Source organism: Clarias gariepinus, chromosome 9 (genome assembly GCF_024256425.1).
Source record: "Clarias gariepinus isolate MV-2021 ecotype Netherlands chromosome 9, CGAR_prim_01v2, whole genome shotgun sequence".
NCBI classification, from domain to species: Eukaryota; Metazoa; Chordata; class Actinopteri; order Siluriformes; family Clariidae; genus Clarias; species Clarias gariepinus.
The window spans coordinates 893,513-908,153 of NC_071108.1; the positions used below are offsets into that span (position 1 = coordinate 893,513).

Genomic DNA, 14,641 nt, shown 5'->3' on the forward strand with positions numbered 1-14,641 from the left:
TTTTTTTACAATTTATTGTAAAAGGTTTATGTTATTCTGCACATTTCATTGATATTTTAAGCAGATAAATGGCAGTACTTGTCAATATACTATTAAAACAAGTTAATAGTGAATTATATTAAAGGTATTGATGACAAATTGTTATAAACTCATGGGATAAAGACAGTAAGACTGTTATTTATGTTAATTCATCGGTCTAATTGCACTGCAATTGTTTATTTGGTCAAAATATCTGAAATCATTGTAAATTTTTTAGAAATATTAGATTACAATTACATAACGATTAATGTGCAATTGATAAATGGGTTATTTATTGGGATAAATGTGACTAAATAATCATATTCACTGTATGTTTTATATGTACGATAGAACAACATTATTTAATATTATAATGTTTTCAGGAAAAAGTTACTAAAGTAGCAACAGTTCATTATTGGTTAACTTTATGTTGTTATTTTATTGAAAATGCAGTTAATATGGTACACTATTTCTGTGGATGTGATGATGAACAAGTTATGAAAACCATAGACTATAAACCTGTTTGTAAATACAGGTCAGGGGCCTGATGTATAAACGTTGCGTACGCCCAAAATGGGCATAGAAATATGCGTACGCATTTTTCCACGCACATATCGGGATTTATAAAAAATAAACTTGCCGTAAATAAGTGCGCACCGTAAGGATGCTCTTGACCGTGCGTACGCACTCTTTTAGAAGAGTATGTGTTTTGGCGACACCAACTGGCCCAAATAGCAATAACTATTTAAAATAGTCATCACCCAATTAATCAAATTGCATCAACTTTAAATTAATGGGCTATAAAAAGGTATGTGCGTATATAACATATCATCATAATGGATGCTCTAACGCTGTTAGTAGACCTTGCTAATGACGCTCTACGGAGGGAGCGTGTTTTCAGAGACCATGAAGATTTCCTTGCTCATGATGATGATTGGCTCATGAGCCGATTTCGATTCCCAAGAGCCATCCTCTTGGAATTGTGTTCTGAATTACGGCCAGTATTGGAAAGATCCTCGCGGAGAAACAACGCACTGTGTGTTCAAGTACAAGTATTGACCACATTAGGCCACTTGGCCACTGGTACTTTCCAGCGAGAGTTGGCAGACCGATTGGGTATGTCGCAGTCATCCCTGAGCCGTGTCATGCCATATGTATGGGATGCCATAGTGGGGATGGCACCCCGATACATCCGTTTTCCTTACACGCAAGCTGAACAGGCCAACATCAAAATGCAATTTGCAGCAATCGCCGGTTTTCCCAATGTAATCGGTGCTATTGACTGCACTCATGTTGCAAAAAGGCACCATCTGAGAATAAATTTGCTTTCGTTAACCGAAAACATTTTCATTCTTTGAACGTGCAGATCATATGTGATGCGCATATGTCTCTGACAAATGTAGTTGCAAGATGGCCTGGGTCAACTCATGATTCCTACATTTTGTCCATCAGCAGTGTAGGGAACAGACTGCAAACAGGAGCTGTGCGTGATGGGTGGCTTCTTGGTAAGTCAGCGGGAATGCGCATGTAATTAAGTAATGATGCAAATGTGTTTAAAGCATACCTTTTAAAATGTTTTTTTCTTTTAGGTATAATTATAATCTCCAATGATAAACAAACCCACACTTATTTTAATAGTTTTAATGCAAAATTTCACATCAATGCAAATTTTCAGGAAACAAAACATGTTTCATAGCATTTAAAAATTAAGTGAAATGTTATATTGAATCAATATTGCCCTGGAAAAAAAAGCTATCTGGAGGCTATTACAAGCATGTACTTTCTTTAAAGTATTTTTATAATATTGTTTCTAATTGTTACCTCTGCCCAGCAATTGAAATGTTATAATAATTGTCCCATTGTATTTACATTCGTTGTTTTGTTATATTTCCTTTAAAAAATTGTAAATGTTTTACCTCTCAGGAGACAGTGGTTATCCCCTTAGAACGTGGCTGCTAACGCCACTAACTAGACCCCAAACCGAACAAGAATGGCGTTATAAAGAGAAGCATTGCCGGACGCGTTCAGTGGTCGAACGCACTATTGGTCTGCTAAAAGGACGCTGGAGGTGCTTGGATACATCTGGTGGCACAGTATTGTACACCCCTACAAAGGTTTGCTGCATTGTGGTGGCTTGCGCAGTGTTGCACAACATTGCTCAAAAAAAAGGTATACCTGTTCCATCGAACGCCCATCCTGAAGATAATAACCCGACCCTGGCCCTCCTAATGCAGTGCATAATGCTATGGCAATACAGCAGCGTATTAATGTAATAAATGCAATGTAAAAAGGCAAGTAAATTCAAACTTTTTTTACAAGTTCTTTAAGTGAACCACTTATTTCTGACAAAATTGTTTTTATTTCTTTCAGTTCGGAACACACCGCATTAACAGCATGAACCATGTGACGTTGGGTCTGCATGACTTCTTCCGTCAGTACACGCCTTGAGTTACCAGCGCTCGGTGGTGGCACAAAGGATGATGATGATGATGCACTGGATTGCGCACAGGATGGGGTTGCTTGGGCATTTGATGATAGCTGGACGTTGGTGGAGGCACACAGGATGGCGGCGGCGGTGGCACGTAGGATGTAAGCCTACATCCCTTGTCTACCCCACTTGGACCACTCACCGGGCTTGAAGGCATTCCAGGAATAACTTTTCCTTTAATCATTAAAAAAATGTTTAATTGAAGGTTGTATTGCATATCTGTAAATGTGTGAAATAAAATGTGCACTTGATGACCTGGTAATTACTTACCATCGTCACCGCAAATCACATCCGTATCACCTTGGAATTCTGGAAGAACTCCACTTAATCCTGTTTCTCTCTATAATTGCGCCCACCCTTGCATCAAAGGCTGAGAGGTCAGTGATTCCTTGACGTCCACAAGTTGTTACGACACTGCGCCTGTGTGCACATATTCTTTTATTAACGACTACTTTTAAGTCTGACCATTTTTTTTTTGGTCTCTTGGACTGTGCGAGGCACCGCTGTAACAGCATTGACTGCTTCTGTTACTTGCTCCCATTCTACCATCTTTCTTTTATTTAAAAATTCCCGCAGAGAGCCCACCAAATAAAACTTTTTTTCGGCCCTCCACCTCAGACAGCAGTACCTCCATCTCACAGTCGGTAAAGTTTCTTTTTTTTGCTTTTCGTTTCTGTTCTTCCATTTTTAGCCAAACAGACCAATGACAATTATCGGTCGTATTAATATGCAGGGAGATCATACATATTCAAAATAGGCGGTCTTAACCTCCAAATATGGTTATTTCGGGAGGAGATTGGGGTAAGCTATAAGCACGTGCACCTGCGCACAATATTCAGATAATTGTGATTTATAAAGCGAACCTTGCGCAGGTTCTGGCGTACGTACGGTTTTATAAATCTAAAAACTTTTGTGCGTACGCAAATTCTGCCTAATCCCAACCCTAACCCGTACGCACACTTTAAGGATGAAATCTACGCAAAGTTTTATACATGACGCCCCAGGTCTTTTGAAAAGTTGGAGAGAGATTACTGCACATGCTTTTATCCACAACGGCTGATCTGTGAATGTTGATAGCGAGCCTCCCAGCTTGAGTCCAGAATCTCCACACCACCATACAGTGGATTGCTGTTGTCTGCGGTGTGGTTTTGTCAGTCACTCTGATTGACACCTTTGTAAGTTATTTTAAAAGTGCACTTATACAGATCTGGCCTTTAAAAACGCACGTTTTCGGAAAAGGGATCCCACGACTTGCCGCGGTTGCGCGCGGCAAGCTGTGAAAATGCCCTTCAATACCTGTAGGGGGCAGTCGTGTTTCAGTCTAAAGTATTGTGTGTCTACTGAAGCCGAAAAATGTTATGTCTCTTAGGCGCCCATTGACGGCAAGCGACAGAGCTCATAAACGTGTCAAGCTCAAACTGTTATGTATTTATTTATCATTTTCATTCAAAATTATTATTATTATTAGTAGTAGTTCTCCGAATTTATTATTATTATTATTGTAACGCACCCGCGCGTGTGCAAAAGGACTACAAAGATGTATGACGTTAGCCTATAACAGTATTTATGCGCTTTAAACGCAGACGGGTACTGGTGGCTCAGTGGTAGGTGATTTGCCTGCCATGCGGGAGACCCGGGTTCGATTCCCAGCCAGTGCTCAATATGCTGGTGCTATTCGCTAAAATGCCATAGATATAGCCATTACATTATCAACTTATGCTTCAGTACTAAATGCATGTTTGCAATTGAGAAATTTTTTTTGCTTAAGCTATGAAACACATAAGCACTCACCTCACAGTTGCTATAACTTAATGATTATCATAAGCAAAAAGTGTAAAACAAAGGATTCACATTTATTACATTTTCACCCAGAGCGGGATTCGAACCAGGGTCTGGACGATTTTATAGGATATACGGATATTATACGGATATTATTTAAGCAACGCCACACCACGTGGAAAGCGGCAAAAATGCTTCAATTTCATTGGCTGTCACTGAGTGTCAGCTATTCACGACTGGCCCCCCGCGGAACACAGAATCCCCGGGCTTTGACTGCGCTTTCTCCATTCGTTATTACAGGGGCGGACTGGGACCAAAAAGTGGCCCTGGACTTCCTGGCTTCCTATTTTTTATTTTATTCTTTAATTATTATGGTAGTCAATATTAACACGAAATAATGCTAAGAAACATTATTTAAATTAATATTGACCACCATCATAATAACTAGCACAAGTTAGTGCTGCTACTAATTTTATTCTGTTTGATTGCCATTCTTTTTCCTTGGCTCTGGTAGATCAGGGGAGACGTGTTGGTCATCATCAGCATGTATTATGATGTGGGATGTGGTGCGCTGCTGGGTCCAGCCTCACTGTCCCTGACCTGTTATAGGCAGAATCTGTTCATTTGAAGCATTTCACAGCATTTACCTCTAAAGCTTTTTTTTATTTTTGCGTAACCTTTTCTTCTTCCTCCTTTTCATTCATGGAAATTATTATTAATTTGCTCAGAAAATTCGCTGCATCGAGAAAGGATCAATATCTAAAAATTGCCCACGTGTGTGGACAAAGAATACAAAAGTGTATAATCTTTAATAAAGTTAATCTATTACAATATTGTTTTCAATGCTGAAGCAAACATAATTTAGTTTTAGTCTATTCATTGAATACAACGCGGCAGCGCGCTCCGAGGTGAAGCGAGTGTCGCCCGCGGAGCAATTTAGTGTAGAACCGCCACTGCCTATTTTCCACCACATCACGTACTTCCCTGATCTCGGACTAAACTCCGCGCTTTGCTTTTATAATGTGGAGCAAGCCCGAGATCATATTAACGTAGCATTCATCATTCAAAGTTATTCATATCAGTGTATAGTTAGTGTGATTTGAAAAGTGCTATAACTCCACCTGCCACAGTTTCAGCCCAGTGGAACAATCTGACTACACGTGAAGTGCCATGAAAAAGTATTTGCCCTTTCCTATTTTTTTTCTTTGCATATTTGTCACACTTGTATAGGTGGAATTTTACCTAAACACTTTAGGTGAGAACGTATAGGTTAATACGTATAGGTGAGAACAGCTGATTCACACTTGGGGAGAGTGAATAATTTGCATTTAAATGTTGTCTGGCATTGTAAGCACACGCAGTGACACTAAAAGAACAATAGGATTAATAGGAATAGGAGGCACTAAAGAGGAGGATTTTAATTTAGACTATAAAAAAATTAACCTGCGTCTATTTTTAGGCGTGCCAGCTGCCACTTTTTAGTCTTATAATGCCCACATGACATGCTGGTACAGAGCTGGACATAGCTCATCCATGCCAATGATCCTGGGTTTGCACCCTGCGCTATAAAATACGAGTACGACGGCCATCCGCGGACAGCAGCTCCTGCCTCCGTCCGCTTGCGCTTGCTCTTGCTCTTCTTTGAAGTCTCTGGGGCGCGTTCCATTTGCCCCGTTTGCATGCCGCACTTCCGCGTTGTGTGCGCGCGTCTCACTCACACCGCGTAGTAAAATCCACTGTAAACCAACAAACCCCGAGTATTTTATAGCGCGGATGAACCCGGGATCATTAGCAAGGAGAGCTCTTCTTCACTATTCGTGCTTAATTCCGCAGCCCCGCTTCTTCGCATATCTGAAGGAGAGGTCGCCTAACTAGTGAGCGAGGAGCGATATTGATTTGGGCGCACGCCGTGACAGGCTGAAAAAAAACTATTGTCCTCAAAAATGTAACAGATGAGGACTCTGATTAATGTGCAAAAACTATATAATAAAACTATATAAGACTACATGCCTTTATAAGACTCAACTTTTATTTAAGCGCACTCACAATAACGAAAAAACGTGATTTTATAAATGTTTGAAAGCAAATAAGGTGCGCTGTTCTGTATTGTTTTTGGTGAACTTGAGCGCGTCAGAAAATGAACGCAAACGTTTTTTTAAATGGTTAGAGTCAGTCTGCTTGCTGTTTTTCCCGACGCGTTCATAATCATTAGTCTACTTCTGCCGGTGCGCTCTGATGCTGTCTGCTCCCTGGCCTGGGCTCTGGACTGTCACCGATTAACAAGGCCTCTTCTGAGACTATGACTATACTACAAGAAATGTAGTGTACCGGTGTATTTAACAAAAAGAAAAGATCATGTGAGCAATATTCAGTACCCTACAGTAATGATTCAACAGCTTATATATCGTTTTTTAGCAGAAATAATTTTAAGTAATCATTTCCTGTTTTTCCTGTTTGCCTCACATTTTGGCTCTCTTATTGTCCCACCACAGCATTTCAGTTGGGTTGAGGACTGGGCTGTATTTACTAAGTGTCTCAGAGCAAATCGCTCCTAACTGGCCAAACATTCTCAGAATGATGCCAGATTAGTTCTACTTTTTGGAGAAGGAAAGAGTTATTTACCGTATTAGAATTCTTAAAATAGGAAATGACTCCTATTTCCACCAAAATGTAGGAGAACTCCTGGGGTGTCCTAACTGGTTAGAAGAAGTGCGGAAATGGCATTTTGGCAGAGATGTGCACAGAGGAGAGACGTTTTAGTAACACTGAATGGCATGGAGCTCATAAAACATATGTTTAGACAATAATGTATATATATTTAAACATCGGCTACTTACAGCAACCCTTCCAAACGAACCATATTTGTTCAGTCTTCTTCTAATTGTACTGTCATGTATTTTAACCCTCATTCTCAGTGAGGCCTGTAGGTTCTGAAATGTAATCCTGGGGAGGATTTTTATATTTCTCTGAGTATTGCATGGTCTAATCTTGGGGTAAATGTACTGGGATGTCCACTCCTGGGAAGATTGGCAACTGTCTTGAATCCTTTCCACTTCTGAATAATCTTTTTCACTGTAGAATGTTAAACCCACATTGTTTAAAATGATTTTATAACCATTTCCAGATTAATGTAAGGCAACAAATGCTTTTCTAAGACCATTGCTCATGTCTCTTGGTATTATGATTGCATACACATGAATGCTCCAGACCAGCAAAGTGCAAAACCTGTTGCTTTTATATAGCTCTGCACACCTGTCTGATGATCAATTTATCAAGGGCCATACATCCTCTCTCAGATGTCTTAAAACCTGGCAGTAGAATTTGCTATTGGGCTGGCCCCTGGGGAGGAATTCTTGGCCAAGCTGTGGACCTGCCTTGCTTTTTTTGGCCGTGAAGATGATGGGCTCTTCCTTTGTAAAGACTATTGCTTCATCTCAGAGTTGTACCCGTACACCAAAGTTTCATCGCTGGTAGAGATCCTTCACATATCATTTCCATTTCATGGGACACTTAAATGCAAGGTTCCTTCTGCTTCTGGGTCAAAGGACTAATTGCAGCATTGCCTCCAACTTGCCAAATCATGCCAGACGTCTCTGTGGAAGATTTTCTGATTCCACCTCATATAGATATGAATGAATTTGCATATGTAAGAGCAAGTTCCCCTTATTTGTTTCTGGAAGGTAAAAATAAATTCACCTTTTCCAGTAGAGAGCCGGGGCAGGGAGACAGAGCCATGTGGTTTAGGTTACATCAGAAGATGTCAGTAAATAGGCTGCGACTTACAGCAACTTCACCAACATCTTATCAGTGACCAGCTACAGTACATCAACATGTGCACTGATGACGTCACTGTCTACAAGAACATCATCTCACACTCCAACCAGAATCCATGGATTACTGCAGAGGTGCATACACTTCTGAGGACCTAAAACTCCACCTTTAAGGTGGCCCTAAGAAAAGCAAAGGCCAAACTGTCCCAAGCCATCGGAGAGGCAAAGTGTGCACACGGCCAGAGAATTCACAACCACTTCAAAGACAACCGGGACACACCGCGCATGTGGCAGGGCATATTAGCCATCACCAACATCATCACCTGCCAGTTATCGACATAAAGGTCAGAAAGGCCAATGCTGCAGTTTGCGTCTTAGCCTAATCGTTCCACAGACATGGCCAAACATTTTCTGTACAGTGAAGTAAAATCTATGGAGTATGTTATACTATGAGTTGAAGGTTGGCATTATTTGTCAGGAAGTAGATTTTTTTTGCAGATTTGCATCCAGACACTAGCTTTAGGAGTAATGAACAAGTGTTATTTCGAGCTCTAGACAATAAACTGATCAGCTTTAACATAATCAGTAATATCATTATTTCAGGTTTAAGCCCACATACATACAGTATCTGCCTGTCTTGAAAAAGAATATCAGATAAAGATTAAGTTTTGTCTTAAAATGACTCTAGCATGTTAAATTCACTTATACCACTTTAGCGCTGTTATTTCAGTGGTAAAAATATTAAAACTTCCAGTTTGTAATCTGTTCCTAACTTCACTTCTACGGTACTTAACATTTTAATTAAATTCATGGTGCATGCTTAACTTTACGCAAAAGTCCAAATACTGCAAAAGTTTCATTAAATTCTGTCCAGCAAGTTTTGTGTAAAGCTCTGACAGTTGTGAATTTCGGAAACTTGTTTCTTGTCCTCCAATGTACTGTACAGTATGAAATATAAAGATATCATTGAAGGTTCTGGCAGATGTACTAACACAACCTTAAAAAAAAAAAAATTTTATTGATAAATTTTTAACTCTAATAAAAAACATGACATTACAAAAAACATTATATATCCTTAGTTTTATTTTTACAGCTCTGTGGAATATTTATACAGTACACTCAAAAGCAACTCGCTAAAAACCATACCATATCATAACAACATAAAACATACCATATTATAACATAAAATATAACATGAAACATACCATAACATGACATAAAACAATAGGCTATAATATAACATACATCATACCCTAAAATAACACCATAACATACCATATCATACAGTACCATAACAACATAACTTAAAATAATATTATAACATAACATGATAAAACATACCATATGATAAACATAAAACATAAAACAATATAACATATATCATACTCTATCTAACAAACGTAATTTAAACCAATTTAACCCATACTAGCCCAGACCAATTTTTCTTTTAAGAGAACATTATGCGTGATATTACACAGACCAAAAAATTACATCACATGGCATTTTCCCTGAGAATTTTAGGGTTAAAAGCCCTAGGTGACATGTCACAGCAATATTTTCTTCATTTGTTTAAGAAATGCAGTCAGGATAAGGAAAACAGGTTAAATGTAAAATTAGAATGAGATGGCATTTAATTATTAGAACTGTTAAATATGATAAAGCTTACTGTCAATAACAAACTTTTAAAAAGATGCCAGTTCTGTCACATGTGCTAGCTAAACAATGCTAAAGTTTGGTACCCATTCCTACATACAACTGCACTTTATTCCACACACAGTCCATCCTTATTTCTGCCATCTATTGCACACTTCCCCGACAAAACAAAGGATCCCCCTTTCAAGTGACACATTATTGTCCTGCATCAAGCAAAGACAACAACCAAGGAGATTCAGTTGAAATGACTGAAATTGGGTTGGGAAATATCCAAGACATCATTAAACCCTGAAAGGGTCGTGCTGAACCCTTAACTTCACAGAGGAAAATTTTGGAAAAGACATCCTGAATGAGCATGATGGAGGATCACTTAAATGCTTGGTATGATGTCATCCCCAGGTCAAGACCTTGTAATATCCCTGGACAACAACCAAATCACTCCTTCAGCCACCGCCCGCAATCTTGGGGTAACCGTGGACAATCATTTGCCATTTTCTCACACATCGCTAACCTTACGCGCTCTTGTAGATTTCTTCTTTACAGCACTGCTCGCCTCATCCCACCATCTCTCAGGGATCGAGGGCGGCATTCATCCAGGCTCTTTTCTGTTCTGGCACCCAGGTGGTGAAATCAACTTCCTCTAGATGTCCGTACAGCAGAGACTTTGACTATCTTTAAATGACGACTCAAGGCGCATCTGTTTCTCCAGTACTTGGACTAACCCCCCGACCCCCAAAAAAAAAACATCTTCCCAGTTGTGTTGGACTAATGCCACTTAGTTATTAACCTAGTTAACCCAGTGTAAGTATGTATCCAATGATGTAAACATTAAAGCAACTTTGTAAGTCGCTCTGGATAAGAGCGTCTGCCAAGGGCCTAAATGTAAATGATAAAAGTTGCATGTTAAAAAATAGACAGCAGAAATCAGAGCTATGTTTAATAGAGAAGTTAAATCAGAGCTATGTTTAATAGTTTGTTTTTATGCAAATTCTTTTTTGAGAGGATCTGCAGGTACAGGATGTGTCATTATTTTAAAGTACATGAGAACATTTTCATGATATACAATGAACATCTACAAAAACCCAAAACATCTACATGACCTAAAAGGAAGAGCGAGTGAGGTATTCAGAGGAAAGGACCCAAATATTGAAACACTTAAGGAGGTGTTATAATTAATTCTCTAATTCAGTGACTCCTAAAGAACAGTAGTCCTTCATAAAGTAAGAATCAGTGGTGGCTGGCAGGAGGCCAGAAGCCTATCCCAGGTGACTTAGGTCAAGAGGCAAGGTACACCCTGGCCAGGGTGCCAATCAATCGCAGGGCACACACATACACACACTACAGGCAAGTTGGGAACACCAATTAGCCTAATCTGCAGATCTTTGGACTGTGGGAGCAAACCTGAGTACCCGGAGAAAACCCACCAAGCACAGGAAGAACATGCAGACTATATGCACACAGAGACAGGAATTAAACCTGGCTGGGAATCAAACCCAAACCCTGGGTTTGGCTCCAGCGCATCCACCACCAACCCTGTACACATTATAAGTAAGTGATGATTAGTGTGATAAGTGAATGAGTGAGTACATCTCATTATTTGTACTCATCTGCTCAACTTGATTCATGCACACTTACATTTCATACAGACTTAAATAATTCTTTTGATTGTGTAAAGTTGCTTTGCGACAATGACAATTGTTAAAAGCGCTTTACAAATAAAATTGAATTGAATTATTTAATGATTGATAAATTAGATGTGTATGAGTAATAATGATAAACATGTGATGAACCTATAACAGCATTGTATGTAGTGTGGTGTTGGCGTCAATTGAAATTCATTCCGCTCAGAGCACAGCATGCTAGCTAAATTCTGATTTGTTAGGTCTGTTTCTCATCACAGCACAGCAAAGTGCTTTAACAGGTTAGTTGATGTATGATACAATACAGAATTTAGTATCATACCACATTCAGTGTACACAACTTGTGAAGTTGCATTAAATAAATTTAACAATAGATAAAAAAAAAAAATTGTTGGTGTCTAAAGTAAACTTATGGCATACTGTGTGCTTAAGGTTTGAAAGTACATGTCTCCTTCCTGCTTCTTAACGTCTCTCACACTTCTCACAGCATCATTATGGCACTAAATCCTCAGGCTGGGCATTAAATCCTCTTCTTCCACAAACCAAATCGCTCTGATAGATTTCATGCCACATTAAAAATATCTGATGAGGGAGGAACCTGTGGATCAGGAGAACCTCACGGTAGTAGCATGGATTGTACATGTCCAGCTTTTTTGAAGGAATGTGCAAGCCCGCTGTCTTCACTCCCATATGAGACACAGGTTTAAGTCCAGCTTTTTCCAGACATATTCCCATGTAAACATCATCGATGGGGAGCAGGGTGATGGATTGAGACATGTTGTAGATGATTCTGGAAGTGTATTGTGACAACAGGAAGCCTCCCCCACCACAGTACGGAGGGTAGCGATCTGATTCATGGACCTGAACTGGAATGTAGTATTTGCTGGCTGGTGTTCTGATCGGCCCCACATATTGGATCAAGTGGCCGGTGAACAGGTGTTTGCTTCCATCATTATCATGTAACCCTTTGAGATACTGCACCATGTTGTCTGTGTTGGCAAAAATGTCGTCATCTCCATTGAGGAGGAAGTGCACATGAGGGCAAAACCTCTCCATCCACTCCAGGAATAAGACCTGCTTTAGCGTGAGGTTGTAAAAAGAATCATGAAAGTCCCACTGAATGATGTCCTGGTACATACGGTTCTCCAGTTCCAGAAGTTTATTGAGTCTTTTCTTCTCTAAACCATTACCTGTGGTGCCTGATATAAACACAGTGCGGATCCACATGCCACTCTGAAGTCTTTCTGAAGCCCACGTTTTTCTCAGAACCTCCCGTCGGTCATAGTTGGGTGGAGAACTTTTAATGACCAGCAGCAGGAAAACCTGTGGAGAGTTCTGAGGACCGCCGCACTTACCGGGAACATTAAGTAGCATCGGGAAATGCCGGCAGTGTCGGTAAAACAAAAAGTTTTTAATCTTTTCTGGCAAAGTGAAAAACCCAGTGATGTTAGACACAGAGACGTTTCTCTGACATTTGTGGGACAAATTCCTGGACTGCTCTGGTAACGCCTGTGGTTCAAATTTGCCGTCTGGTTTTCCAGTAGTCTTTTGTTGTTTCTTGTTCTCTAAGCCTGTCCGCATCACAACTAGCAAACAGAGAGCAGTCGTGATGAGCAGCACAGTGATCTCCTGCTTTCTTCTCTTTCTCCTTGGTCCTGCCAGAAAGACATTAGATTCTAAATCAGGCTTTTATTTAAAAGTAAACCCAATACATTAAACACAAGTGTGTGAGAGTAACAGGCGAGTATAGTGTGTAGTCTGACTTGAGATCATAAACAGACATTAAATTATAAAATGTATAAATAACTTTCAGCAGCAATACTCTCTGGCTGATGGAAAGGAATATTATTTTTACTAATTATTTCTGATGAGAAAAAGCATCCACATAGCATGCTAAATATTGAAGGGCCCAAACTGAGCCGTGAGGAACTCTACATTGTATTTATAACTGATTAATACAGTTCTGGTGATGTTTGTTGTTTTGGCCTTGGATGGCGTGGTGCTATCCAGGGACTGCTAATTGATATGTTGTACAATATGAAAAAAATGGAATGAAACTCCACTGTGGCCATATTGAGCAAGAGGTATTACAAATTAGAAAAAAGTTTAGTTAACAATGCAGCATCAGCCTCCTCATCTACCACAGACTGTTTAAACTCAGTAGTTAACCACAGCGCCTTACCATAGTACATCTGTTTATGGTGTCATTTCACTTTATATATATATATATATATACAGGTTCTATAAGCCTATATCCCTGGTTGGAGAATGGGACGTATCAGATATAAGACAAAGTAGACACAACAGATTTCTGACACAGTGTACAGTATGTATCTCATGTCAGTTGTACATAAAGCTTTTTGCCTAATTTTCTTTTTAAACATTGGGCATTGATTAAGTGCAGCGTGGCTCTCAAATGCAGCAAAGCCAGTGCTAGTGATAGTTCCAGCCTACAAATCCAGTGTAGTGACTTAAAAAAAAAAATTTACAGGCAAACATCTGTACCCAAGGAATGAATCAAAGTGGTATTTCACTGTCTTCACTCCCATACTGTTTATATAAATGAAATATACACTACCGACTTCCGGTGGCGCGCGCTGCAAGATGACTGCTCAGCACTAGGCTCCGTTAAAAAAACCTCCTATTTTCTGCAATTTCTTTCATATTGAGGAAAGATCATCTCTTGTCTCCTCAACGTATAAGTTGTATTTTAAGTATGGCAACTGGTAAAAAGTTGATGTCACCTCAAAAGCAATATACAAGCAGAAAGCGCCTCAAAACGGTCGAGGACGATGTGGCCACCATTGTTAGCCGTGCAATTGAAGCGCAACAGAAGGCCATGCGCGAAATGATTTCCATCATGCTAACAGAGGCAATAAAGTCGGCTCTTATTCCTTTTAATGACTATATTAATAAGAATGGTGCTGTTCTCCGAACACTGAAAGAAGAAATGGAGTCTCTGGGTAAAAGTTTGGCAAATATCACAATGAAAGTGGATAATCTTCAAGGTAGTATTCGTAAAACAAAAAAAGATACAAATCTTTGCCTGTCTCAGATGAAACAGATGCAACGAAAATGCACGGATTTAGAAGATCGGTCACGTCGCAACAATGTACGGCTGGTTAATTTACTAACGGGAATGGAAGGGGATGACCCCGCCAGCTTTTCGCAAAAAACGCTACCCAAATGGATCCCCGACCTCTCAACGCGCCCGTGCCCGATCGAGATTGACAGAGCTCACCGAGTGTACTCGAATTCCAACTCATCTAAAGCTCGCTTGATGATATTTCGTC

The 14,641-nt window shown here is 39.7% G+C and overlaps 1 protein-coding gene across 2 annotated transcripts in view; it reads right to left on the minus strand.

Annotated features, from left to right (window-relative positions):
• Nucleotides 1–9,141: 9,141 nt before the first annotated feature.
• LOC128530075 (N-acetyllactosaminide beta-1,3-N-acetylglucosaminyltransferase 3-like) overlaps nucleotides 9,142–14,641 on the minus strand; it is a 34,212-nt gene continuing 28,712 nt past the window's right edge. For both annotated transcript variants that reach the window (XM_053503794.1, XM_053503795.1), the window contains one exon: nucleotides 9,142–13,003. In XM_053503794.1, the coding sequence (XP_053359769.1) occupies nucleotides 11,841–13,003 (1,163 nt within the window). In that variant the 3' untranslated portion in view covers nucleotides 9,142–11,840. The remainder of the gene's footprint in view (nucleotides 13,004–14,641) is intronic.